This window comes from Abramis brama (genome assembly GCF_963993115.1).
Source record: "Abramis brama genome assembly, chromosome: 10".
NCBI classification, from domain to species: domain Eukaryota; kingdom Metazoa; phylum Chordata; class Actinopteri; order Cypriniformes; family Leuciscidae; genus Abramis; species Abramis brama.
The window spans coordinates 15,409,249-15,436,280 of record NC_139972.1 but is presented as its reverse complement, the minus strand read 5'-3'; the positions used below and the strand labels follow the sequence as shown (position 1 = coordinate 15,436,280).

Here is a 27,032-nt window from a genome sequence, read left to right as displayed (position 1 = left end):
ACAAAAGCTATATTCCATACATTTGGGGCTTCCAGAAGTGTATCATGACTAGAAGGTAATACTTTTATCTTTTTAGGGCCCATTATCATACTGCTTTATTATAAACACTCATTTACAACCCTGATAAATCCAAATGTGCTGCTCAAATATAAATCTGCCATTAGTTTATGCTAAAACCATCATTGCCCTGCGAATTCAAGCAATACTTTTACTATTTCTATTTTAATATATGCAGTTATGGAGGCAAAAGGGTTTTTTTGCAGTTAGGCAAAACCACAACAGTTGTTGTTGTTTTTTTCAGGCAAAAGATATTCATGACAAACCCAAAGAGAAAGTATGCACTTCATATGAAGTATGCACTTCATACTTCATATCAGTATCACACTTCATTGAGTGGTTTCAGTTTAAAATCTTTACAAAATGTGGATGTTCCTTGGATGTATTTAATGTTTTTATGAGACCAATGTCACACCTGTTAAAAGCCAAAATGCAAATACACAAGTCTTGAGACATGAATAAAACAATCTCCACTTTAAACTGCACTTATGCTTTACTATAAACATGAGTGATGAAATTTTGGAACGTACCAAAATAAAAGCTTAATCAATTCAGAATTACGGCACAAAAAAACATAACAGGCATTGCGTCTCGCGCATTCTTGGACTGTGCTGTGTTGAGCCGGACGTGACATGGTGGTCCAACTGTGGAGTGTGTTCTCAGCAACTAGTTCTCAGAAAACTGGCAATTCAGCTATTGCTAGATGTTTGACGTCAGCATGATTACGTTTTACAAGCTGAGATGCTGTACAGTTTTAGGACATACAAAAAGAAAATTTAGAGGCTTAGAAAATAATCATGATCAGTTATTAATAATATTAATATATACTTATATATTAATACCTACAAGGCTGTTATTTCTTTATTTTTTGTTCAAGTTTGCAACATCAATTCTTGTTTTAAAAACGTGGAAAGTCTCTGTCTTGCACAGGGTAGCGTTTGAACAGAATTGGCTTTTTTTTTGTCTCGGCCTCCTCCATCCTACACTACACAACTCTGCTTCCTGGTATCCCTTCACACATGGAATGAACAGAAAATAAGAACACAGAATCAGGAGAACAGCGAGGCTGTATTTGGCCTCTTTTCCTAACTCTTATACTTCAAAAAAACAAAAATGATATGTACTGCACTTACCCTATTCACTCCAGCCAATGGGATTTAATTATGGACCACCTAACCCTTCAAATTATTAGTGTTACCAACCCAAAAATATACAATACAGTACATCACATTTTACTTCACTTTGACTGCAAAAATATGGGAGATTGAAAAAGAATGATTTCAGGAACTCTACATTAAATATTTCTTTTCCTGTGGATCCCACACATACGAGGAACGTTGAACTGAACTTTTTTCCTGCAGTCTTTTACGTAATACCATTACTCCAGTTCCCTTCCCTGACAATTAAACATAAATTCAGCCTTGCGGATGCATCATCACACCTTTGCAAGACCAGAGGGCAAGAGAGGGGGTTAAAAGGGGTTAATCATTTTTCTTCTCCCCCTCTGATTTATCTGTGATGGCAGCGGTTGTTTCGGCAGCTCCTGGCTGGGCTGAGCTGTCCTTGGTCGGGTCAACTCCGCTGGTCCCGAACTCGTTGACACGGTTGGGGTCCACTCTGTAAATCCAGCGCTGGTACAGATAGATGAAGAAGACAACGTCTGTGGAGAAATGGCGGCACAGCTAATTATATAGTGGAAAATACTAGCAGCATTAAGATACTAATCGTCATGACACTGAATCATCTCGTCAACAGGAAACGTATGAGCACGTACCATCTCTGAGACAACCTATTCTGTACATCATTGGCATCTTGATGACAAAGGCAAACAAGTCATCTATAAAGGTATTCAGGGCCTTGTAGGTGAGCATCCTCCAGGGAAGATGAGCTACTGACTTCATCTTGTAGTTGATGAAGAGCTGTGGTGTCATGGTGATGAAGCCTGTAGGAAACATAATGCATGTACAGTTCAACTTCTCTTCCCATTCTGTCAGTAACGCTCTTTTTAGTTTCTGCTTCTATGAAAACCCTTCTTCTGAAAAGCGCAATGGAAAAGTGTGTGATGATTGGTCAACCACATCAAACCATTAGTTTCAACACACTACTAACGAAACTCAACCAGGGCTCGCCCTCTTTTTCGTATGCCTTATGCGGGAATTACTAAAATTGTGACGTGTAAGATAACTCAAGACCACAATGGAGGCGTTTCAGGGAGTTCAGAAACAGTGCGCAGTGCTTACTGATATAGAGAATACTCTTTTTGGAGTGACTTTGTGCTTTTGTAATTTTTCAGAGCTTTTTTATGCTCGAACAGCAACATGAAAATGTAAAAAAAGCATAATAGGTTCTCTTTAACAACCAGTCAGTCTTAAGGATTCAGGATTCTTGACGTGCATTTTTTTTTTTATCTAGACTATTTAACGTGACACGCTCAAGGTGAGAAGCTAAAAACAAAATAAAATGAACAAAAGCACAAAACACAGGGCAAAGGTCAATCTGAATGTGCATAGCTTTAACAGCTGTCCTTAAATTTAAATGCACACATTTTCCCACCCAAACATTCTAAAATCAAGCAAAACATGCTGTCAAGCACACTAATTAAAGCGTTAGTTAATTAGTTAACAGGAAGTACTTCACAATGACAAGTTTTGTAACTTCTTAATGCTGAAATGTGTCATTTCTGTTCTACTAGCATCACCAAACAGAATTACAAGCAACACTATTAGCGACACAGATTAGAGAAGCTAGGGTCATAGGTTCGATTCCTAGGAAATGCATGAAAATGTAAATCTTGAGTGCAATGAAAGTCGCTTTGGATAAAAGCATCTGCAAAATGCATAAACGTAAAGTACAAGAAGTTCAAACTAACTCAGAACCCCATATAAACGCATCAAAAAGCTGCATCTGAGTGTTAAAAGAAAAAGTTTTCCCATTACTTTCATTTTGAAATCATTAAATATCAATGTGTCAACATACATTAACTGCCTCCAGACTAACACGTGACTGTGTGTCCGTGTTGCAGACAGTGCTCTCTTTTTCTATTTACAGAACTGTAGAAAACCCTTTGGGCCTTGAAGATTAAAAAGTGAAATTCCCCTTTGTAAGCTTATTCCTCAAGCATCTAATCACCATTTCTGATTGGACGCGGGCACAGACTCTTAGCATTCTTGCAATTATTAGAAATGCAATCAAATGAAGCCATTACAAACATGAAGTGAAGCCACACTTACCGAAGGTTAACAAGAACCCATAAAGCATACTCAGCACCCATGAGTACCAGCCTTTGTGTTCCACATATAATAAGCTATAAACTGCATAGCACCCAAAGAGAGGGTACAACAGCCAGGACAGGTACCTAAAGGCCATCTGGGTAGGGAAAAAACAAACAAATATTAATTATAAAACTTGTAACTTGTATAAATGATGTGGATTTGAAGAATGATCTCAAAAATGCAGCTTAAAAGTCTCTTACATCATCATAGATTTTGGTTGAAGACTGCACATATGTGGACTTGTCTTTAAAAGTCAGTCGTGGCACAATTCCAGCAATCCTGTTCTCTCTGTCCAGCTAGGAAAAGAAAAACAAGAATCAACATCGAGATCGAAGAATTCAAGCCTAGGCATTGAAGTGAAGTAATCCAAAATGCCTGGTAGTGGCATCATCTCACCCTGACGTCCATGACTTTGGTAATCTTCCAGAAATCGATGAGCAGGCCGATGAATACGCTGACCTGGACGACGAAATTGGTCTCGTTGTCCAGGATATAGAGCAGCACTACCAGAGACTGGAACACCCCGAATATGATGGAGCGCACAGACAGGCCCTCGAGAGACTGGCGGCTGTTCCAGAACTGGATATCTGCAGAGAAAGTGAAATGAGAGACACCAGAACCCACAAGTCTCAATCAATTAACACACGTATATACATCAGTATTTATTTACCATTCTTGAAGGCCAAGAACTCAAAAATGCTGTGGACGATGGAAACCACGATGGTCAGGCCCAGGAGGTATGGATTTGTCTCAAGTAGAGCCACCTGTTCAGGTAACAAGCAAGCATATTAGCACAAGACCTTTTAATGGCATTTCTCAAAGTAGTTACTCTGCTTGTAATTTTAACATTACATCACTCAATTAATATTCATGAGTCAGGCTGAGGAGATTATAACTGAACCCTTTTAACAATACAGATATTTTCCAATAAAAAAAATTGTGGTTCCAATAGCCAAAAATAGCCAATTTCTGCATTTTAACAATAATTAAACTAAACGAAAAACTTTTTCTTAGCCCTGGGGGTAATAAATTAATTTTCATTAATATTTTAAATATTCTAATAAGTATATAATTATAATAATAATAATAATATCATCATTAACGCTATGTCAGGTTGTTTTGTGATCTAAATGGTCTAAATGTTTTTTTGACCATTTAATATATTGTGTTGCTTATGGATATAAAAAAATGAGTTAATATGAAAAAATACACTAAATAAATACAGCTACATGTGGTGTAATGGGTAGTATTCTTTAGACACTCAAATGCCTGTAGTTCCAACATTTTTTTTTTTTTTTAAAACATCGGTCCATTATCCAAGTAATATTTAACTTTTACCTTCAGAAGTATGAAAAATCTTTTAATATCCCATGTATCAAACATCAAAAGTGATCAGCTACAAATGATATACAAATAAAATAAACCCGATATTCTCTCGAGTGCAGTACAGACCTTAACAGAATCCTGGTCCTCATCTGACTGCTCATAAGTTTCCTCTCCCAGGAAGTTCCAGGGGGAGCGGGCGCTCTGGGCGGCATATAACTGCCAGCGCCACAAGGACAGGGGGCAGTAGGAGAGCCGAAGGGGCAGATTCTCCAGGGTCTCATTTATAGGGTAATAGTCCTTCTGCAGGTTCCAGTAGTCATTGAAATAAACAATGGGATAATAGTCTCCACTGACTGCATCAAACTTCACATCTGAGAGAAACAGAAGGGCTCAGGTTAACCAGAGGTGATTCTAGATCAGTCTAACATTTGGGGTCAGTTGGATTTTTAAATGTTTTTGAAATAAGTCTCTTATGCTCACCCAGCCTGCATTTATTTGATCAAAAATACAGTATAAACAACAGTATTGTGATACATTATTAAAATTTTAAATAACAGTTTCTATTTGGACATATATTAAAAGTATCTCTCTCGGAATCAGGCGATCAGTTCGACAGAAACCTCTCTGTTACAAACCACAAATCACTCGATGATTTAACTAGTATTAAATCGGATGAAACAGCCTCAACATTCCCAACAAAACTGATGAGAAAAGCAGGAGAAACAATATGGCATGAACGAAATTAGAAGACTTTAAATCCCCTAATCACCCTTACAAACATTTACCATGAATGTACTGTAGTAATTTACCATGGGTTTGGCAGAAATGTGTAATATTTATATTGAATACTATGTAGTAATAAATAAATAAATATAGTAAATATATATATTTACTATAATATTATGTAGTATAATAGTAAATCTAGTGATTTATATTGCATTAGATTTATTAGGTGGGTAGAGGAATATATAATTAATGTTTGTTATGAAATTATGTCAGTTTCTTTGTAAAGGTGCGTATAGTTTTTAACTTGTGTTTAGGCATTTTTTATACAGTGGGAGTGAGTAGCCTGTGGTTATCAAGTCTCACTGTCAGAATATTTTCATTTAAGCATAACAATTATAAATAAAATAATTATTATTTCTCACCAACAGCTATGAGTTTGTATAATTAATTTATTTGTTTCAAGGAAAATAGTTGTACACAGCTGTAAATTATCAAGTTTTTATTTATTATGGTTTTATATATCTGCATACTGTTGGGTACCACATTTCCAAGTAAATACCATACTTTTTTAGGGTTACTTTAACTTATTTATTGAAAATGTTATGTTTCAATAAATAAGCTAAACCCCCAAACCAACCCACCGGTCCACTTCAACTTTTCGATTTGATAATCCGGCCCTCGAATGAAGCTAATTGAATAACCCTGGTCTATGGCTTTGGACATAATAATATGAGGCAGTTTAGCACAAAATATAACTTACGCTGGTCAAGGGGAGGGGGGACAGAGCCTTTCACCCAAGCTGTGTGATCATCCACCATGTTGATAGTGAGGTTGGGATGCCAATGGGATATGATCTCCACAGGCCCATGACTCTCAGCCCGCTGAGAATGCACAAACATAGCAAAACTTCACATCCTATGTGTCCTTCATTGACAAGGCAATCCCAGAATGCACAGCATGGGGAAAATGGATGGTGGAAGATCCAAGAGCAATGTCGATTAACTTATTTCACTGAGGTTTTGGAAAAGAGCTTGTGTCTCAAACTTACCTTGATCATTTCTGGATCAGCTTCTGTTTCTCCCGTCAACAGGTTCTTGGTCTTGAGGAACTTCCTCCTCTTGTACTTGTTGAGCACTGTTGAAGTGGAAGTGTGTGAAAACAGGCTCTAGGCTTTAAAGTGGGTTCACCCATGCACTGATAATGTGTTATTACAGGCCTGCTGACACAGCTAAACGTGTGAGCAGCAAAAACACGCATGTCACAGAGGTGAGTGAGAGAGTGCAAGAAACAAAGGCAAAAGCTGGACAAACTCACTTCGAGTGGTGTGGACCGTGGATAGCCTGCGGTACTGGCCCTTCCGTTTGGGGTCTGGGTGGAAGCCACTCTTGGTGAAGTAAATGTGGATGTATATAGAGCCGTTCTGCTTCAAACCCTGTATGAACAAAAACAGACGGGCCATCAGTAACGGTTCCTCAACACAAGGATTTTATACACATAAAATTATATTATTGGATTTTTACAGTGCCTGCTAAATATAATTCTATTCATTCATTTAAAAATGAATGTCACTTCTTTTAAAACCATGCATCTCTCAGATATATTGCATTCAAATTTACAGCAAGTATTCACGTCCCACCTCAGAGATGTCCAGCTCTTGGTAATGCTCGTAGCAGCCATCCCCCAAGTCCCCTGTAGACCAGTCTCCATAAACCAGATCTTGCTGATACCAGAATAATGCTTCTGTATTGTTAAAATCTGTAAATATCTCATTCTCAGAGATGTATACATATAAATCCTGTGAAAAGACAGGTAACAGAGAACATCGTGTTATCAAAGCAGCTACAAACCTGACCCTACTCAGGATTTGGTTAGGTGGTTGATTATATATCCTGGTTATATATGTAAAACGCAGATGGGAAAGGTCTTGATTATGAATACCATAAGGGTGTCCTTGGGGAAGAGGTTTCTGCTGGGCAATCGCGGAGCTCCAGCAGGAGTGGTGGGATCTGGAGTTGATGGACCTCTGCGGAACCAGCTGCTTATAGCCCAGATGATAAAAATCCTGAGTAATACAAAAACACAAGAGCAAACTCATATTAGACTTCAGTTATATGATGTTCAGGTGTAGTAATCCCGAAACTCATGATGCAACACAGTTGCGTTATATTGTCACCTATTATTTGAGAAAGTATTCCATAAAACAGTCCATTTCAGCCCACCTTAAGTATGAGTAAAGTGAATTTGAAATACCACTGGTGAAGGTAATGACTGTACCTGTGACAATAAATAAAACATTTAAACCAAAAATATATATATATTGCATAAGTATGTTCACTTAAGTATGCAAACCCCCTGACATCAATTAGAGCACCCAGAACAACTCTGACGTTCAGTTGCTGTCCTCTCACGGGACGTCCATTGAGTAATATAGCCCTCTGGGCTCACATTAGGGTTGTTGCAATATCTTCAGCAGGCAATACCAGTAAATGTTGACAATTATCCAAAACCAGTGTTGATCACATAAACCAGTGTCATTTATTTGCATAAATATTACCAAATTAAACTTTTCAAGTGCATTGAAACATATGATTAGAGTATACCAAGCTAAAACCCAACCACATGATCTATAAGTTGCCATCCACAGAGTTTTACAAAACAAACCACCTCTGTCAGGGGACCAAAGTGTGTTCTGAAAGTACATGCGTGGACACCATGAAGAAAAAAAAAAACACAATTATAAAGTTAAACGTACAGTATGGAATTTTTCGCCACTAGGGGTCGCTAACCTCTTTACAATAACAAAGGCGTAGTTTGATGACGCAACATTTGCTAAGAATTATGGATCTTGTCGTCAACGTCAAGCCGACCGATCTAATAATGTTTATGGATGATTGAATACAGATGCTTTTATCATGACTGTGATATGAAGCAGTTCGGGATTGCTAAGAGACAGCTATCAGCTCCACACGCGACGCGATCCTGCGGATATAACGGTTAAAAGGAATATGGACATTTCATTCTACCGAACTACACGCAAGTGCAGAATTACAACTCACAGGTCAGTTTATTAGACAAATTAAACTTGTGAGGTAACGCAGCGCTGTTTCACTTGGTCTAACATTACACTATCACACTAAACTGCATTTGAATGTGTTGAAATGTAACTTATGTTTTAGTTTGTCTGTATGAGACTAACGTTAGCAGTAACGTTAAGCTAGATCAACATTAGAATAACATACAGATCATATTCTGACATTTTATCATTGTTGAACTATATAACATTGATTAGTTTTATGTAAATGTGCTCACCTGTTTAATAAAGTACATGTAGGAGCGGTCGAAGTCTCGGACGTGGAGCTCTCGTTTATATACTGTCTATGGGAGCTCTAGGCATCTCGAAAACACCGCGCTGATATTGATTCTCGTTTTAGTTCTCTTTTTTATCCAAAGTCTGCTTGCCATGGTCCATAATGTTTGAACGAAACAACAACAGCGTGCAGATAGACATTGCGAACTACAAAGTTGTCCGCGTCAGTAGCTTTGGTTACTATCAGAGGGCTCTGGTTCATAGCTCTGGTTGCCATGGCAGCACGAGCGGAAACCAGGGACAACGCGGATATGACGGCATTGGCGGCGACAAAACGGAAATAAAGAAACGGGACGTTTCTCGAATTAAATTACAAATTTCTCCTGGTTTGAAAGTTGTTGGAAACAGTCGGGATAATGTAAGTACACAACTAAAAAAAATATATAACTTAGATATAGTGATTTTTGCTATTTTTAAAGCAAAAAAGTTACATATTGTGCCTTTAAACAATCAATTAGGTTCACATTAAGGACTCACCTGAAGAGGACACCTTTAATCACCTGCCAGGCATTGGGTTGCGGTTGCTGCTGCTGTTGTTGGGGGTCCTGTGCAGTCGCCACTGTCTGAGCGTCCTGACCTGAGGGAGCTGCCCCATTACTGCTCACCTGCACAGAGCATTGAACAGTGATGAACAAAATTACCATGAACATTTACTATACTACACATTGTGATAAAGATGTTAGACAAAAAGATCATTGTGCCCTTAACAACAGTTTGTTTTTGTTTTTTTTACACCATCTCTGCAAATTTTGCACTTTAGTTTTGGTTATATAATTGATAATTAACTAAGCAGAGAAAAGATAGCCAAATTTTACAACTACATTTAGCCTACTTCATACATGATTACAATTACTTTCCTTAACTCTGACATTTGGTAAGGTGCCAGCTAAACCTGTACTGACAAAACAGGAAATATTAATTAGAGAAAACAAAGCCACAGGCATTTTTTTGTGTGTGTGTGCGCTATACCGACAAAAACTGCTGCTGTTTTCTGAAAATGAGAAAGCCTGATAGAAGTCTGCCATCAACTCAATCTAAAGAAAACTAAGCGTGACCAGTTTCAACCATGACCAAGAAAGAAAGATATCATGATTACCATAAATGTATTTTCACAAGCTCATAAAGAGACGACTGTAGCTTTCATCTAGCTCTGTATTCCCACTGTTCCCCCTTTTTTTTGATCAGCTAAAAGTAAATTGCCTAGGAAATTATTTAGATTTGACACACTACAGGGACCACAATGATTCTGTTTACAATCCAGTTGTCTAAAGCAGTGGTTCCCAATTCCAGTCCTCGTGACCCACTGCTCTGCACATTTTGTATGTCTCCCTTATTTAACACACCTGAACCAGATCATCAGCTCATTAGGAGAGACTCCATGAACTGAACTGAGTGTGTCAGATAAGAGAGACATACAAAATGTGCAGAGCAGTGGGTCACGAGGACTGGAATTGGGAACCACTGGTCTAAATGTTAGAAATAACAGCTCTGACATGACAACAACACATCCCAAAAGGCTTGTCACCAAGTTACATATAGAATATAGAATACAAATTTTGGTCTGAAAACAAAACCAACATGTGAAATCAAGCTTGGGATGATATTAATGTATAATATGCACTTGTGTAGAATTTATTTTAATCTTAAAACTCTCTATTAGTGGGTCCTGGACTTACTGTTCTTCTTGACAGACCTCAGGCAATGAACGTGGGCAGCCAATCCTCTTTCTGAATACGGGGTCCCCCAGGGCTAAGTCCTAAGACCTCTATTGTTCTCAACACTAAAAATCAAAGTCCATTGTAGCTTTCTGATGATATGACAAAGGTTAGGCTAACCTAATCACAGATGATGGCATGGCCTTTCTGGAAAAGGTGGAGACCCTAATGCTGTGTTGTCATGGTCATTTTGTCAACAGAACCAATTTAACCAGTTCACTTACAGAAACCCCATCTAGAGCTTGGTTAGTGCTAATGAACATAATGATGGGGGGAAAAAAAACTAAAAAAAACACTGCAAATGAAAAAAACCAAGCAAGATGAATTAAACTCAAAAAGATGTATAAATTACATCAGGCCAGTTTTCTTTGTTTGCAATAAAAATAAGATTGAGAAGTCAACAGAAATACTGAGAAACTGTTATCCAGTTGTTTACATTTGGCAGCCCACTTTTGTTTTGGAAAAAGTGTTGTAAACCTGAGTAATGTCTATGGTTCATAACACATATATGACCTTTATAACCGGTGTAATCAGTAACCACAGGGTTATTCATCCAGATGAGTGAAGCTAACCTTGCTGCTTAAAAAATAGTAAATTCTCCCTCCTGAGCGTTTAACCACACCAGAAATGGATAACCAAAGTCTTTGTGTTCGCTAGAAAATTACAGTATGAAATCTCTGTATGAAAGCAGATCTCTATACAGGGCTGATCATCCCTGACTTAAGCCATTTACTCAAGTAACGTTAGCTGACTAGCTGACGGCACACAGCATACTATAATCATTACAAAACTTCTAACCACCACTAACGTTATAGTTCCTCAAACTGCACACAAGACATGTGCTATTGTATCACTAACGTTACACGGTCTAACTGGAGGATTAGTGACCAGGATTGCACAATACTGCCATCTTTAAACTGCTTTGACATGTGAAGCTAACGAAAGAGCTAGGCAGCTAGTTAGCCAGCATGCTAAGAATGATCAACTCATAGACATCAGCTCATAACAGTATATAGAAGTTTCTGAACAACCACATACAATATAGGCTGTTTCTTAAAGCCAAGTCAGCTGTCTAGCTAGACAGCGTTTGAGGGCATCAAATAGCAGCTACGCTTTCAAACGTGATGATGCCTTAAATGCTGTCAAAGGGAGCAGTAGTTTAACGTTACTCATTTTTGAAATAACTTACAGCCTGTGAGATAGAAAATGGTGTAAATTGAGATTTGTAAAAAGGAGATGTGCCGGTATTAATAAGTCACACAATCGGACAAGACCCTGCGTGACTCAGACAACATTGTTTTCTCCCCCACTGCATGCTGAATTAAAGGGGTCGCTGATTCACACCGGCAATCTGGATTTCTTCTTTAAAACGTACAGGAAGCAAGTTTTTACTCTCGTGAACTTGTGGACTATATGAAAGCTGTTCGTTGACAAGTCCATCTGACAGCTATACTTTATTATTTCGACTATTCTTACCTCTCCGTTGCTTACGGACAGCTGCTGTGTTGCTTGGGTCTCCTGCGCCGCCATCTTACCTGTCTCTATCGCACACTGTAATGTGGTGGTATGTAATCTGATATATCGCGAGATTTTCTGTCTGGGAACTACCAATTTCCGCGAATCGATTCTTTCGAACAGTTCGTGTCAAAGAACCGGTTCAAAAAACGTCATGCATGATAGCATATTTCAAGCGTTCCAGAAATCCATGTATACATAATGCTGTTTATTAAGTTTTGTTAATAAAGTTATTTGTTGCAATTTAATTCTATGACTCAGCTCTTAACATAAATAGACTACACACCGCATGGTTATAGGTTTGTTTAGTTTTGACTTTTATTTAGTTTTTCCAATTAGTATTTAGTCTTACCAAAGCTGTTTGTTCGTTTTAGTTTACATTTTCAATTAATTTTAGTTTGAATTAATTTAAAAACAATTAATTAAGGGTCCAAACACAGAAGGTGCTATTTTTTTTACAGTCTATGGCTGGAACCCTGAACCATAGACTGTAAGGTTTGTATTGTTGCCTACTGATCTTCTTCTTTTTCTTCTGCCCTAAAAGTCTAGGGGTCTTAGGTGTCAGATACCGTAAATCATTGACCCCAAACTTTGCAGGATGGTCCCAATCGTGCACCACTTCTTGCACTACTCAGGTGTACACAGACAAACACCCACTGACACAAGGTGGCGCTATAATAAGTCAATTTGCATTTTGGATCATAACTTTGGAACTCTAAGGGCTAGAAACAAAATCGCCTACTTAGGTAGGCCTATGTGCACTTCACGGCCTCACAAGAAGTAGGTCATCCAGGGTTTTTCTTGCCTACGCTTTTATGAGTACTGTGAATTTGGTCATCATTTGTCACATACTGTTTTTTGACTACTTTATAGTAGGGAAGTATGTGATTTCGGATGCAGCATTTTTGTCTGATTTCATTTCCGCCAATAACATTTTTCCGCCATTATTTTTTTTTTTAGAAACATACTTTTTCAAACTCCTCCTAGTCCTAGGCACACAGCATGGAAGGTGCTAGCAAAACGTTATCAAAATAATTTTGATTCGTCAAAGCATTGCAAAGTTATGTTAATTAATTGGTCAGGCAACAGCCATTTTTACGAGTTGACCTTTAGCTACTGAATGCAGTTGTCCAAGCGTTACAAATACAGCGTTTTGGAGGCCTGAAAACGCAAACTTTTGAAAATGGGTTTCAAAGTTTTGAAAACAATACCATTTTGTCTCTGCGTAAACTACAAAAACACAAATTTGTGAAAATGGTGACGTTATATGCATGCATATTACGTGTTTAGTCTATAGGACACATAGTTTTTCTTTACAAAGTAACCTCGCCAACTACTTGTCTGGTAGCAGAATAAAGTGTTTTTAATCGTTGAATGGGGACCGGGTTGACAATGTTGTTGTCTGTACGCAAAAAAATGCAATGGAAAAGCTTTTCCGTTTTTAGTACATCGTTGTCGTGTAAATGTACCCATAGACAACAGGACGTTCTGAGGGCGTACACCAAGTTTCGGAAAATCCTGCCAATAGGGAGCGCTACAACAAATAAACAATTATAACTCTGCAACATGATTCATGAACGTGAAAATTGGTATGCATCTTCTTTGGTAGACATCCTAACATATCCTATAATATAAATAAAAATGAATAAAAAACTTGGCCGCCAACAGCCAATCAATTTTAACAGCTAATAACGTCACATCTGAATGGCCTATTAGTCCAGTCATTTTATGAAAAAAGGTTGAACAAATCGCAACAGAAGCAAACTCTACTGATTTTGTATCCTTAATATGTCCTGAGTAAGGAAAAAAAAGCCCCGAAGAATCCCATTAGGGGAAAGTTTTGAAAAAGACCCAAATATAGCCTATTCACACGCCCATTCTTTTTCTCACGTGAATAGGGTAAAATTTTTAACCTTTAGATATCACCATGAAAATTACTGAGTTGATTACTTTAATAAAGACAAACAAAAAATGTATTACAAGTTTTTTGAAAATGTTTGTTAACATGGACAAACGGTGCATAATCTAATTACGTATGTGCTAATTTGCATAAATACCACAACAGAACATTGGGTATAGCCAGGTGAAAATGTCTTGTTGAATCTTGTTGACATATAACAGTAAAATACTTAATGTTAAGGTCTGAAAGGCTGGTTTCTAAAGTACTTTTTCCTGCCACTATGTATTAATGCTCATGGGTAGCCTAAATGTGTTCCATTCAGACCTTAACATTAAGTATTTTACTGTTATATGCCAACAAGATTCAACAAGACATCTTGTTATCCACCTGGCTATACCCAATGTTTAGACCTGTTGTGGTATTTATGCAAATTAGCACATATGTAATTAGATTATGCACCGCTTGTAGGCTATGGCGTATGAATAGGGGTATGAAGGCTATATTTGGGTCTTTTTCGAAACTTTCCCCTAATGGGATTCTTCGGGGCTTTTTTTTCCTTACTCAGGACATATTGAGGATATATTTCTACAAAATAATTTTGTGTACCGATTTATGTGAAAATCAGCCACACGGTGGTGCTATACTAAGCAACATTATGTTTTAGCTAATAACTATAAAATTAAATTAAATTAAAAAATAAAATTCTTATTTCTTCTGAATCCTTGCTTTTGGCATAATTAGTGTACATTAAATCTGTAAAGTGCTTATTGATCATTACATTTGTAACCTTTTTAGACCCCAATTGTAACGTAGGCTAATAGTCCACTGAAGGCAAATGTGAAGAACCCATGTGCAGTTTATTGATGTGATACAAAACATAAACAAACTGTAGACATGAAGAACTTAACTAAAATACAACTTGACTTGAAAATAACCATAAACGTAGACTTAAGCATAAACATGGTTATGCCTGATACCGAGGCATCGAAGCTTGTGTCGAGAACGTCAGGTCTCGGCAGGTCAGCTCTCATATTTCATAATCCGAAATCGCTCCCTAAACCCTCATTCACTTTTCCCTAAATTAGTCCACTAATAGTGTTCACTTGAAGGAGTGAATAAAAACGAGAGAGCGAATTCGGACAGCCGTTGAGCATCGGTTGTACACTTATTGTAGTGCAATGTGGGATTAAATAAGTGCACTCAATAACGTCCAGTTTGGTTTCGGACACCACTACAAATGGCTGTCCCCTCAAATAGTGCCCTAATTGAGGGTATGGGGTAGATTTCGGATTCAGCAGACTAATAGTAATGACTAACAAGGAACACGTGATTAATCAAACAATGAACCAAACAATAGGTGTGTTCGACATCGGCTGCGGCTGGATGCAACCGATCGGCGAGAGTAGCCGCGTGCAAGCGTGGAGGAGCTGCAAACGGAGACGTGAAGTCGGACACCTTCTGGTTCCCGTTGTGACCGCTCACGTGGTGTTTGCATACTTTACCACAGCTGAAGTGAAATAAATGCAATATTTGCCTAATAATCCACAGATGTTTCAGAGACATTTTGATTCAATACTTTATGTACTGCTTCATACAGCGTCTGTTTGAACAAGAATAAAGTTCAACATAAGCTACTATCAATGAAGTGGAGTCTACGTTTTTTAATCAGTTTTAATTTGATAAACATGACACAATATAACATCGCAACTACATGAAAAGAGTGTTTTCTGTTATAAAAAAACTGATTTGTGAGCTTTAGAGGAACTAAAGATGTTCTAATAAATCATAGACTGTAAAAAAATAAACACGAAACACACGTGATCGCTGTCATGCGGTGAATCCGGCCAACCATGGAACAGCTGTGTCGTCATCAGCCCTCGTGCAGCCCAGTGCAGCCCATAGACAGTAGGTGCAGCCGCTCTTGAGAAGCTGCGCTGGCTGAGTTCTCCGGCTACTCTCAAATCGCTCTCGCGGTACTTTGATGGCACACGTCACAGTCACGTAGTGTCAGCGCTGCATCAAGTCGGACAAAATTTCTAACCGGCATGCACTGCTTCAAGTCAGCCGCCGATCGGTCTGCGCAGAGCTGCATGAAGTCGAACAAGCCTAAAGAGAAAACAGAACACATGACCACAACAACCAATGAGAACAACACAAAACTAGGGAAGCACATGATGATCACATAGGAATCACATGACAAACAAGAACCATGACTGTGACTAAACTTCAAAATAAAAGATATGAAACATGAACATAAAACAACCAAACTAGACATGACAAAACCAGACACAGTTTAAATGCTGTCCATTTAAAATGAAGAGACTATTTTATAGGCCTATTTTCACAATTAAACTGTTTGTTTGTTTGTTAAACTGCAAACATTAGGTTATAGAAACCTGATAGAAACATAGAAATGAATTATAAAAATGAAAAGGAACTTAAGATAAATGCTTCAGATAAATAAAGTTTTGAGCTGCAAATGATGTCTTCACATTTATTTGAAATTGTCCTGTGACATCCTAATTCAATTGAGATTCAGTATGAGTCCACACATATACCACATATATCATCAAACCCTAACTTTCAGTGAAGATTCAAGATTCAAGGACTATGCTATAAAAACTACATAAGTTTCAATTGGATCGCTATTCAAATGGGCCATTTGTGCATGGACTGCTGCTTGCAGCTATATTTTAAATTTTTTGTTTATAAGTAACCTATATTTTTGTTTTTATTTTATTTCAATTAACACACATGAGTAAATTACTTGGCAGGGGACAACTTTTATTCCTTATTCTGTCCAGATTACACATAGATCTAGTAGTGTATTACTAGATTGACATCCAACATAGAAACAACAACCAGGGACTAATTGAACATTTTGTATCCCTTTATTTTTGAACAGCAGTGGATGGGGTGATTAAACAAACGAAAACATTAATCTTGAAACATTGAACACGCTCATGTCCAGAAATTCACAAATATATAAAAACAACTAAGCTGCAGACAGTGTGTGTCCAGACTTTTTTGACAGTCAATGGTTTTGGTATGAAGCTTTATATTCAGATATAGCCATTCACCAAATGTGTTAATATGAAATTTGGGCTAGCCATGTGAAAAAATCCAAGTGGTAACGGTTAAACCCTTAATGCAGCATAAGTTTCGTTTTTGAGAAATGGAGAGGGAACGTAGATATAAAGCCTCTGCTGAGCTGTTTACAGTCATAGCATGTCTGACAGGAACAGGAGCCTGCACAAATGCGACATGGACAGAAGTAACAGGTGAGAAACCTCTTTAATAGCAACACATTAGAAGACTAGGTGATATTCTGAGGAAATTGTCACATTCTTAAAATGTAAAAATTCGAATCAACATCGCTTGTTGGTTTTTTAAAGTTGTCTCTTGATTGAGTAGCATAATCCGAATAGCCCACATAACTGAATGGTAAGTGCTATAAAATAGTATAAACTGCTTAAAAACAGCAACAAACAAAAAAACGGACACTGCAGTGACTGCAGCCTCCAGTAGGCTACTGCAGGATTAGCCTACTGGTTAGGTTGAGTTAAGTTTCGTTTAAGCTAAAAGCGTCAACGCAGCTGCTGCAAACTGAAACTGAGGGAGCAAGACGGGCTCAAAGCAAAGCGAATTCAAACACTATAGGAGCAATGCAGTCGTCTCGAGACGCGTTGGACTATTTTAAACTTGAAAACGCCTGGCGGGACGCTAAAAAAAAACGACAAAAGATATATGTGTAGCCTATAAGCAGATTAATTTAAGGACAGAACTTTTCCGACAGAATATAGCCTACACTGAGCTATAGAATAGAAACTTGATAGTTGGGCGCACGAAAATGCGTTCTAAAAACGTGTATTAACGTTCCCATTTTGAAAACATTATTCTGAATCAATGATCTCTGAGCGTTCAAAACGTCTTATTTAAAAAAAATGTTTTTAAAAAACATTTGGTCTTGGTTATACGAATTTAAGGGAACATTTTATTTCATCATTTTGCAAACATTTAATGGCAACATTACGTTTGAATGTTCTCTAAACAATCTGAAGTAGTAACATACAAAATGTTTGATGAACATCCTAAAACGTTTCAGAAAAAACGTTCCACGAACAATGTAGTAGTCTATAGAAAAAAGTGGGCCAGTTTAGTCCCAAGTATTGAAACAGTACACTTACTAGTACATTGATATTAGTATACTTACAATATAAAGTAGGCTATAGCCTACTTAAAAATATACTTGAACTTTACTTAAGCATACTTAATCAAATTAACTGAAGTATACGCATTTTTTGTAAGGTATGTTGGATGTTTTTGTGCTAATGTTTTGAAAACATTATTAAATGCAAGATAACTTTATATGAACATTCTGTTTACGTTACTGGAATAATGATTGTTCATAACTTTGAATGAACCTTGCCAGAATGTTCAGAGAACGTTCCATGTTAACTGCAATCAGTCGTAACCATCAGCCTCTTGTTAATATCCATTAGATATGGTTCAAGGGAATTAAATCTCTGTAGCTAATTATAATATATAACATTTCTTCACAGGGTTTCGGCCTTTCTAATGCTATGGCTTCTCATTTGTGTTGGTAAGTAGACAATGTTAAAAGTAGGCCATCTTTATTAAGTTATTTATACACATTTTTGCTTTTTTCATATAATAATTTATCCCTATAGGCTCCTCTCCCCTCTCAATGGTTGTCCACACCTCGTCAAAGGTTGGTCTGCCGGCTGTGCTTCCGTGTACTGTGGAATATCAACTGGAAACAGCTCACGCGCCTCACATTCAATGGCTGACCACAAGGGATTCAGTGCTCGAGCGAATGGGAGAGGAGCTGTTTCAGGGAGAGGATTACAAAGACCGGGCTGATGTGCCTAAGGAAATGCTTATGAGGGGAAACTGCTCTCTGTTTTTGCGGGATGTCAGATTCAGCGATGCAGGCATTTACGAGAGTTACCTGGTGGTTGGAGAATCAAGTATCCAGAACCGAGTATTCATTCAGAGCGTCCAACTTGCAGTTATTGGTGAGAATTTAACACTTAACTCTGAAACACACCTCAATGTAAGTGTATCAAAGGCAAAACTTTTGCAACCGAGCATTTAAAATGGAAGAGAATGGGGCCAGTCTGTAAATGTCAGAATACTCATTGTTTCCATATAGCATGTAGCAGAATATCTAAATTCATGCTGGCTTGTCTCTTCCCAGATCACAAGGCCATCAAATCTGTGAAGACAGGAGAAGACCTGATCCTGGATCTGTACACGCATCAAGCTGAGCAAGTGATTTTTCAAAACAGTGATGACACCAGCTGGTCAGTCCTCTGGGAAAGAGGTGAAGGCATAAGGAAGAAAGGTTATCCAAAAGAGAGAAGCGGCAAGTTGATTTTTAGGGCGGTTACGGCCAGCAGTGCCGGAACATACAAAGTTCTAGACTCACAGGGTCTGGCGCTCAGCACAGTGAAGGTCGCAGTTACAGGTAGGTAACTTTTGTTCAGGACATTACACGCTTAAAAATAAGGTTCTTCATTGTCTTCTATGGTTCCCTGAAGAAACTTTAATATCCATAGCACCGTGCCATCTCACAAAATGTTCTTTATAGTGGAAAAAGATGATTAAAAAGTTCTTCACATGAAGAAAAAATATATATATATTTTAAGAGCTGTTCACTGAAAGGATCCAAAAACTCCCTTTTTGGAACATTTATTTGACCTGTTATGGCCTGTTGCAAGACTGTGTTAATCTCAGTCTTTTTCTTAATTGTAGAACCTGTGCTAGCAAAAGAAACGGATGCTCTGCAAAGACATTCTGCATTAGGTAAGCTGTACACAGATAGTGTAATCGTTACTTGACAGCTTTTTTGAATTAAACATACCTTTAATTGGAAAGGAAGAAATTCCTGTTTCTGACCGTTATGTTCTTTATTTCTTTCTTTCACTCTCACTCACTTTAGGTAAAGCCACAATGAGTATGCCTCCGCTGAGCCTCATTACTCTTTTCCTATCATTTCATTTAATGTTTTTCAAATGAAATGAAATTGTTCTGATTTTTACTTGTTTTTTTATTTTATTTTAAAGGTAGCACTTTACAGTAAGGTCTCATTAATTAATTAAAATCAACTAACTCCTTTCGATATTTATTAATCTTTGTTAACATTCAGTTAATACAAATGCAACTGTTCATCCTTAGTTCATTAGATCAGGTCCATTAAATAATATTAACAGATACAATGTTTTATTTTAATAATGTACACTTGTAAAAAAATGATATGATCAATAAGTTATGACAACATATGTTTTTACATTGCTTTAACTCAAAATGAAATCAAAATAAGTTAAGCATTTTTCAACTTTTTTTATATAAGATTCAACTCAGTTTAATGCAATTTAAGTTAAAATGACTTAAACATCCAAGTTGATTGTACTTAAAAATTTAAGGCAGCAACTTTTTTTAAAACATATATATATATGTATATGTGTAACTTTTTTTACATATATTTTTTACATATATTTAATATATTAGTAAATGTTAAAATTAATATGAAGCAAGTTAGTTCATGTTAACTGATGTAGTTAATTAATGTTAACAAATGAAACCTTATTGTATACCATTTTAATTGTTAGTTGAACTATTTTAGTGGAACAAGTTAGGTCAATTGTGAGAAGCGTGTTTTTTACATACTGTACTTTACAGTATGTACTTTACTGTACTATTATTCTCTGTCTTGCCTATCTATGAAAGCTCACTAGTATTAATTAATGTGTGATTACCTGAAACCTGTGTGGATACTTTTTTAGTAGTTCTTTTACTGTACATTGCATTGTTAAAATAAATGTTAATGAAGAGAGAATTAATATATATATAGTAATATGTAAATATACAAGACTATTTATGCAATGCCTATAATCCTCTGAATCCTCTTGTGCTTAAGATGTAAATGTCAAACCTGTTGTCTATGTTTTGTATTTTGTTTAATGTATTTATTCTTTTCGTGAAACAACTGCTACTACAATTCAAAACATTTTAATTTTGGACCGACAACATGGTTTGGTAAATCAAATTTTTCCATTGGCTCAACTTATTATTTCTGATTGAGCCAATGTTAATAGACTGTTGCCACAATTGATAAAATTCAATTTGCAGAAATTCAATAAAAAACTCTTTTTTTTTTTAACTGTGACCAGTCACTAGAAAATTTTGAGTTAGAGAGGTCTGAAATGCTTTACAGAGAATCTGACATGAAATATAATACTAGAATGAGGTTAAAACTGTATACATGCCACCTTTTCAATTGCAAGCTATTATACATAATATCCACAACAATCCCATATCCTGGTTTTAAAGGTGACTTTGGAAAGTAAAGTTAAAAATATTTTTCTTTTCTTTTTTTTGTTAAAAATATTTCTTGTAATGCAATGTTTTGTGATGTAAGCACTGGGGATTGTGCCACTTTTTATTAGAGCGCCATCTAGTGGCACATAAATTTTTCTCCTAAATTAAACTATTTCTTCTTGGTATTGTTTTGAATAAAAAATAGCTATCCTGGGTGCAGATGATAGTCTATCCGTCGATCCATCTTCCTGGAGTTATTCCCACTCATTTGCAGGGTCCACTTCACACACACATTTGATTTGGCACAGGTTTTGCGCCGGATGCCCTGACACAACCCAGCATTGAGAGTGCTAGGAAACATTCACACTTGCACAACAATTTTGGTATATGCAATCCACCCAACCTGCGTGTCTTTGGACTGATGGGGGGAAACCGGAGCAACCAGGGAAACACCTGGAAGAACATGCACACAGAAAAAACTCCTGACTCAGCCGGTGCTTGAACCGGGGACTTTCTTGCTATGAGGCGGCAGTGCTACCCACTGAGCATCACTCACTCACTGTGTGGGTGAAGGTGATTGTAATATAGTGTATGTTTAATGGTTTATTGGATAGCAAAATAATTATAAGACTTTAAGAATAAGAATGTTTGATTAGTAAATCATGCTTTGTATCATTCTCAGAGTTTTCCGAACCCTCCACACACAGCATGAAAAGATGAAATCGGACATGATGCAAAAAAGGTTATCCGCCTTTTCACTTTTATTATTCCACCAAATGCTTAGCATTAGAGGTACCAAAAAAATAAGATTCAAGAAGACAATAGCCTTAAAGACTGAATCCACAAAAGAATGAAACAAAAAAGATGAGGGTTATAGAATGAGTTAGAGACCACATATCTTAACAACATAGACATTTTGTGGATCCAAAACCAAATGTCCATTACACCGTAAAGTATTCAGTAAAACGTTCTGTACGGTGTATAGAAATATTTATCCGCATTGTCCTAGTGAAAAATGTGAATAAAAATACTATTTTTTAGGTGAAATTTCAATCATCAGAACAACACACAACAAAAACCACAAAAAGTGTATTTTTTTATTAGAAATGTACAAAAACAATAAACAGACAGCAGATTAAATAGTGTGTAAAAGGCACTATTTATGCCTAACTGGATTAGGCATATACAGGCTTATAATACTTCAGAAATATTATTCAGTAAAATGCTGTTTATTTAATATGATTGTTCACATAAAATATTTGAGTGGATTTTATTAGCAGGAATGTGTGATTGTACGTATATTTGTAAGATATAAACAAATGTTTAATATCCTGAAATTTCATCGGTCCTCGTTCACTGACTGCATCTCCACTTCAGGCTGAAGGGTCCTTTGTTTGTTACATTTGGGCCCGTTTGAAGTACTGCGTGCCACGCGTGGGTAAAACGGACCTACCAGCCAATTGAGAGGTGTATTATTGAGCAGGTAGTCCATGACGTTATCCATGGAATCTCCTATTCTGCTCAGCTGAGATCGACTGATGACGAGTATGCTACTGGACATATCTCCTATGACGGCTGTCTTTCTGAAGCTGCTGTATACCTCCATGGCGGAGAGGCTGACAGAGGCCACCTGGACCTGGACGTGCTGAGGGAGACCTTTGAGGCTGGACACCAAGACCAGATACGTGGTCTGAAGTTGCAGGCTGAGGTTGTAGGCAATGGTCAGTGTGTGTGATTCTGTTTGCTGATTGGAAAAAAAAAACATTTGCAGAAGAGAAAATAAGATCCAAGCATTTAACCATGTTAACGGAACTTCACGTCTCTAAAAACATGAACTTCCGACTGTATCTTTGAGATAATTTCCAGTCAGATGATATCTCGGGTACCTCAGCGTCATTGTCCGTGACTGTCTCGTTCTCTTCTTGACTCTGAGTCACAGTCTTCCAGCCCATCAGTGAACTCAGTTTCTTATGTAGCTTCTGGTTAGACACATCAATAGTCTTCCGGGTATTTTCAATCTAATAAGAAAAGGAAATAACATTAGGAGACAGTCCATTGTATGGAAGCCCATTCACATAAGAAAACAAAACGCTATAGTAAATTATGAGAGAAAAAGTCGAAATTATGACATACTGAATCATATGTAAAGTATGAGATAAAAAGTCGGAATTATGACATTAAACCATGATTATGAGATAGTAAGTAATAAGTATGAGATAGAAAGTTGAAATTATGACAAACTAAGTCATTTATGAGATAAAAAGTCAAGATTAAGACATACCAAGTCAAACTTCCGACTTAAAAAGTAATAATTATGACATATTAAGTAATAATTATGAGATAAAAGTCGATATTATGACATACTAAGTAATTTATGCAATGAAAATTCAAAATTATGAAGTCATCTATGAGTTTAAAAGTCGAAATTATGACATACTGAGTGATTTATAAGATGAAAGGTCGAAATTATGACATAAATCATAATTATGACAAGTCAAAATTAAGACACACTAAATCAAAATTATGGCTTTAAAAGTCAATTATGACATTAAAAAGATGTGACAAAAAAATTGAAATTCTGACTTAAAAACTAATTATGACATACTAAGTCACTTATAGCATAAAAAGTATGACAAAGAAAGTCATAATTTTGACTTTTTATCTAATTTTTTAAATCTCATTTTTTTATTAAATTGTCATTATAATGACTTGATATGTTATAATTATGACTTAGTATGTCATAATTTCACATTTTTATCTCATAACTATGACTTGGTATGTCATCATTTCTAAATATTAAATTTTTGTCACAATTATGACATAAAATGTCAAAATTTGTCACAATTTCAACTTTTTGTCATAATTTTGACTTTATATACAATAAGTAGGATTGAATATGACAGTTTTGACTTTTTATCTCATAATTTTGACCTTTTATCCATGGTGTGGTTTAGCAGAGATCTGAACTGCATTGCATGTCATTACGAACCTTATCTACAGCTCTCTGGTACGTCCTGTCCCTGACTTTGCTGGAGAGGGACCCCAGTCGCACGTAGTAACTGGGTGCATCACTGTTATTTTCAAATCCTTCGGTGTTATTCCCTTCACATTCTGAGAGATTTTGAAAGGACAACCACAGAAACAGGACAAAGAAGCAATTGTTAATTTCATAATTTCCATTGGCATTTTATAAATAAAGATTAGTGAGGCTCTTTAAACTATAATTCATTTCAGATTCCTTGTCAACGATCTCTTTGAGATGTGCTTAATTCTGATGTTCCACGCATTAATGGGAATAATACTTCTTTTTCAGGAAAATGGAATTCAGGAAAATAATTCCCAGTACTAAATGCAGTCTTTTGACACTCCTAACAGAACATACAGTAAGGATATCCTTTCAATGCAATTTAAAAAGCCATACCTTATAATAAGCATATCCCAAGACTATCACAAGACTGTCACAAGATATGAGGAATCTTATATGTACATATGCAGTTTTCAGAGTGCAAGAGGATTTTATAGAAGAATAAAAGGATAGCTCGCAAATAAAAAATTTGTAATAATTTAGTTAAAATCATATCTTTTCAAATGATATTTAAAGAATTTTTTTACTTTCGTCCACACAATGAAAGTCAATGAAACAACATGTTGACCCCATGGACTCCGACTTTCACTGAGATTATTTTTTCAAAACATTCCTTTGTGAAAGAAAGATGAAATTCCACAGATGAAAGAAATGCAGCAACTTCTCTTCTCTGATGACATGTTTACTTGCATGAGGGCGGGGCAACCTGTCACACTTGAGATCGACCAATAGCGAACCACAACCATCCAAACAATTCCGATGGACAAAATCAAGTCCCGTTAAAAACAAGCCGTTTCAATCGGATAGGGAAGAAAAGAGGCCATCTTTTAGAAACTACTCTAAAGCTGAGCAACTTTAAGTCACAGTCTAAATATCATCAATACATTCTAGTACCAAAAAACATGGTCCATCTATCCTCACCTTTCACCTCCTCAGTTTCAGGTAAGTACTGCTCCAGCAGAGTCTCAGATGTGCTCAGTGCTGTGTCCACTCTGTTGCTCATCAGTTTGACCGCCTTGCTCTCCATCACCGTTTGGACACGTCCACTAACCACCGTCTTGGTCTTTTCCACACCGCCCTGAACTGCCCCTCGTGTTCGGTCCATCACTTCACCGAGGGACTCTCTGGCACCGTTCATGGTACCGCTGACAGCTTCCTTGGCTCCCGTCACCGCCTCTTTGACAATCTGAAAGAGAACAATGCATTAGAGCAGTGCTTAAAACTGTGGTACTTTTCATATGCTTAACATTTAGACAATTTTAATGTGGACTTTACTAAATACCTGATCAGACGGCTTGTGTAGGATCGGCAGAGTCTTCTCTATCTTATCCAGTCCTTTGCACGCCAGGTCATTTGCCATAGAGACTACAGAGGGACACAATAACTTTTGGTAAATACATTTTCACACCGTAACCTGTCCTGATCTCAAATCGGCTGAACAACAAATCGACTTACTCTGAGGCTCTAGTCTGCCAATGATTGGTAAAGCACTGTAAAAAGCAGCAGAGGTTATGGATTTCACACCATTCTCAGCCACCTCACACACAGACTTCAAGTATGGAAAGTTATTCTTAGTGTTGCAATACACATTTGACACCATTCCATAGGTGGAAATAACCAAGGGAAGGTGAACTATTCGGTCAACCACATTCTAGAAAGCAACGGACAGGGATGAACAGATTAAGTGACGTTCAAACCAACAAACATATTTTATTTTTTTATAGTATTAATAATTAGGAAGAAATTAATTTCATTTGAAGGAGGATTAAATGGCACACCTGGTTATTCACAACGTCCACAGAAGCCATGTCACTGTAATTAGTAGAAAATCTGCAAAAGATCATTCAAACTGTCATAGCAAATTCTTTCTTCTACTTTAAACTTTAATCAAAATATTATTTAATCCAGTACATAACATCTCACATAAATACATTTTACATTTTAAATATCAGCAAAAGAGAAAAGCACGATAAGGTGACGCAGTTACGTTAATACTACATGTACTTACTATAGTACGCTAATAACAGTAAATTATGCATAATTACAAGTAACTAACACTAAACCAAACCCTAACCATAACTCTATAGTAAGTAGCCTACATGAAGTGAATTAATATTACTCAGTACTTATTCGAGTAACAATGTAACTACGCCACCTTAAAATTAAATGTAACCAAAAGCATTATTTAGCCTACCTGTTGTGCTGTCTGAACAAAATTCATAAGCCGACTCTCAGTTGCTTTAAAGAGGATTGAGCGACTGCTCCGGATTTTATAGGAAGGAATTCTGATGACAGACTGGATGACGTCGCGACGAGTGATATAGTCCAAAGGTCGTGTGCTGAGGGGAATTCACTCACTGTATGTTATAAGTGACATAATCCAGTGTACAAAGATCAGTCAACTGTTAAGCACAATTGTCTGGTAGTTCTCAAACGTTTAAGAGAAGCTGTGAGAAACATTCATGGTTTCATGGTTAAAGTAGGCTAATCTTTTCATGCCTTAAACTTGTGACTGGGGCATGTTTTGTGATAATGACAACTAGCATCTGGCTTATTGCAGCAACTTCCTGTTTTGCTGACCTAATAACTGAGTTATCTGGGTGAAAGTTCAGACAAACTGTAGAGTTCAGGTGAAGTGGGACATAAGTTAAATGACCCATGTTGCCCTACTAATCAAAAGCTCAACAGTCATCGATCATCGCAATGTGCAACAAAGGACTTTGTC

General features: G+C 36.9%; 3 protein-coding genes across 4 annotated transcripts; 1 reads left to right on the top strand and 2 right to left on the bottom strand.

Annotated features, from left to right (window-relative positions):
- Positions 1-425: 425 nt before the first annotated feature.
- clptm1 (CLPTM1 regulator of GABA type A receptor forward trafficking) lies at positions 426-12,018 on the bottom strand. 2 transcript variants are annotated; one of them, XR_014607873.1, is made up of 15 exons: positions 11,940-12,018; positions 9,226-9,353; positions 7,320-7,443; positions 7,018-7,176; positions 6,696-6,813; positions 6,430-6,515; positions 6,142-6,262; positions 4,782-5,026; positions 4,000-4,093; positions 3,726-3,916; positions 3,530-3,625; positions 3,288-3,423; positions 1,832-1,999; positions 904-1,717; positions 426-801 (listed from the first exon to the last, which is right to left on the bottom strand). XR_014607873.1 is itself a non-coding variant. In XM_084125481.1 (14 exons), exons 1-14 carry the CDS (start codon positions 11,991-11,993, stop codon positions 1,539-1,541), a joined length of 1,899 nt encoding a protein of 632 aa, XP_083981607.1. In that variant the 5' UTR covers positions 11,994-12,018; the 3' UTR covers positions 426-1,538. The 2 variants fall into 2 exon arrangements, 1 of the variants encoding a protein (XP_083981607.1); XM_084125481.1 differs by having other exon boundaries at positions 426-1,717.
- A 5,025-nt stretch (positions 12,019-17,043) lies between these two features.
- igldcp (Ig-like domain-containing protein) lies at positions 17,044-20,017 on the top strand. Its single transcript, XM_084125507.1, has 6 exons — positions 17,044-17,159; positions 18,441-18,481; positions 18,570-18,917; positions 19,100-19,369; positions 19,657-19,707; positions 19,844-20,017. Exons 1-6 carry the CDS (start codon positions 17,107-17,109, stop codon positions 19,918-19,920), a joined length of 840 nt encoding a protein of 279 aa, XP_083981633.1. The 5' UTR covers positions 17,044-17,106; the 3' UTR covers positions 19,921-20,017.
- A 2,284-nt stretch (positions 20,018-22,301) lies between these two features.
- Positions 22,302-26,793, bottom strand: plin2 (perilipin 2). The gene is made up of 8 exons (XM_084125497.1): positions 26,502-26,793; positions 26,086-26,137; positions 25,763-25,958; positions 25,590-25,672; positions 25,229-25,493; positions 24,212-24,333; positions 23,109-23,240; positions 22,302-22,966 (listed from the first exon to the last, which is right to left on the bottom strand). The coding sequence occupies exons 2-8, from the start codon at positions 26,113-26,115 to the stop codon at positions 22,562-22,564; spliced, it is 1,233 nt and encodes a 410-aa protein (XP_083981623.1). The 5' UTR covers positions 26,116-26,137; positions 26,502-26,793; the 3' UTR covers positions 22,302-22,561.
- Positions 26,794-27,032: the final 239 nt, after the last annotated feature.

Coding starts and splice junctions, on each gene's coding strand:
- clptm1 (XM_084125481.1), bottom strand. CDS start 11,993: ATGGCGGCGCAGGAGACCCAAGCAACACAGCAGCTGTCCGTAAGCAAC. Junction 5,027..6,141: donor CCCCCCTCCCCTTGACCAGC/GTAAGTTATATT, acceptor TGTTTCTCTCAG/ATGTGAAGTTTGATGCAGTC. Junction 3,424..3,529: donor CAACCAAAATCTATGATGAT/GTAAGAGACTTT, acceptor TTCCCTACCCAG/ATGGCCTTTAGGTACCTGTC.
- igldcp (XM_084125507.1), top strand. CDS start 17,107: ATGTCTGACAGGAACAGGAGCCTGCACAAATGCGACATGGACAGAAGT. Junction 17,160..18,440: donor GACATGGACAGAAGTAACAG/GTGAGAAACCTC, acceptor ATTTCTTCACAG/GGTTTCGGCCTTTCTAATGC. Junction 18,482..18,569: donor ATGGCTTCTCATTTGTGTTG/GTAAGTAGACAA, acceptor TTATCCCTATAG/GCTCCTCTCCCCTCTCAATG.
- plin2 (XM_084125497.1), bottom strand. CDS start 26,115: ATGGCTTCTGTGGACGTTGTGAATAACCAG. Junction 25,959..26,085: donor TGGACGTTGTGAATAACCAG/GTGTGCCATTTA, acceptor GTTGCTTTCTAG/AATGTGGTTGACCGAATAGT. Junction 23,241..24,211: donor ACCAGAGAGCTGTAGATAAG/GTTCGTAATGAC, acceptor TTTTCTTATTAG/ATTGAAAATACCCGGAAGAC.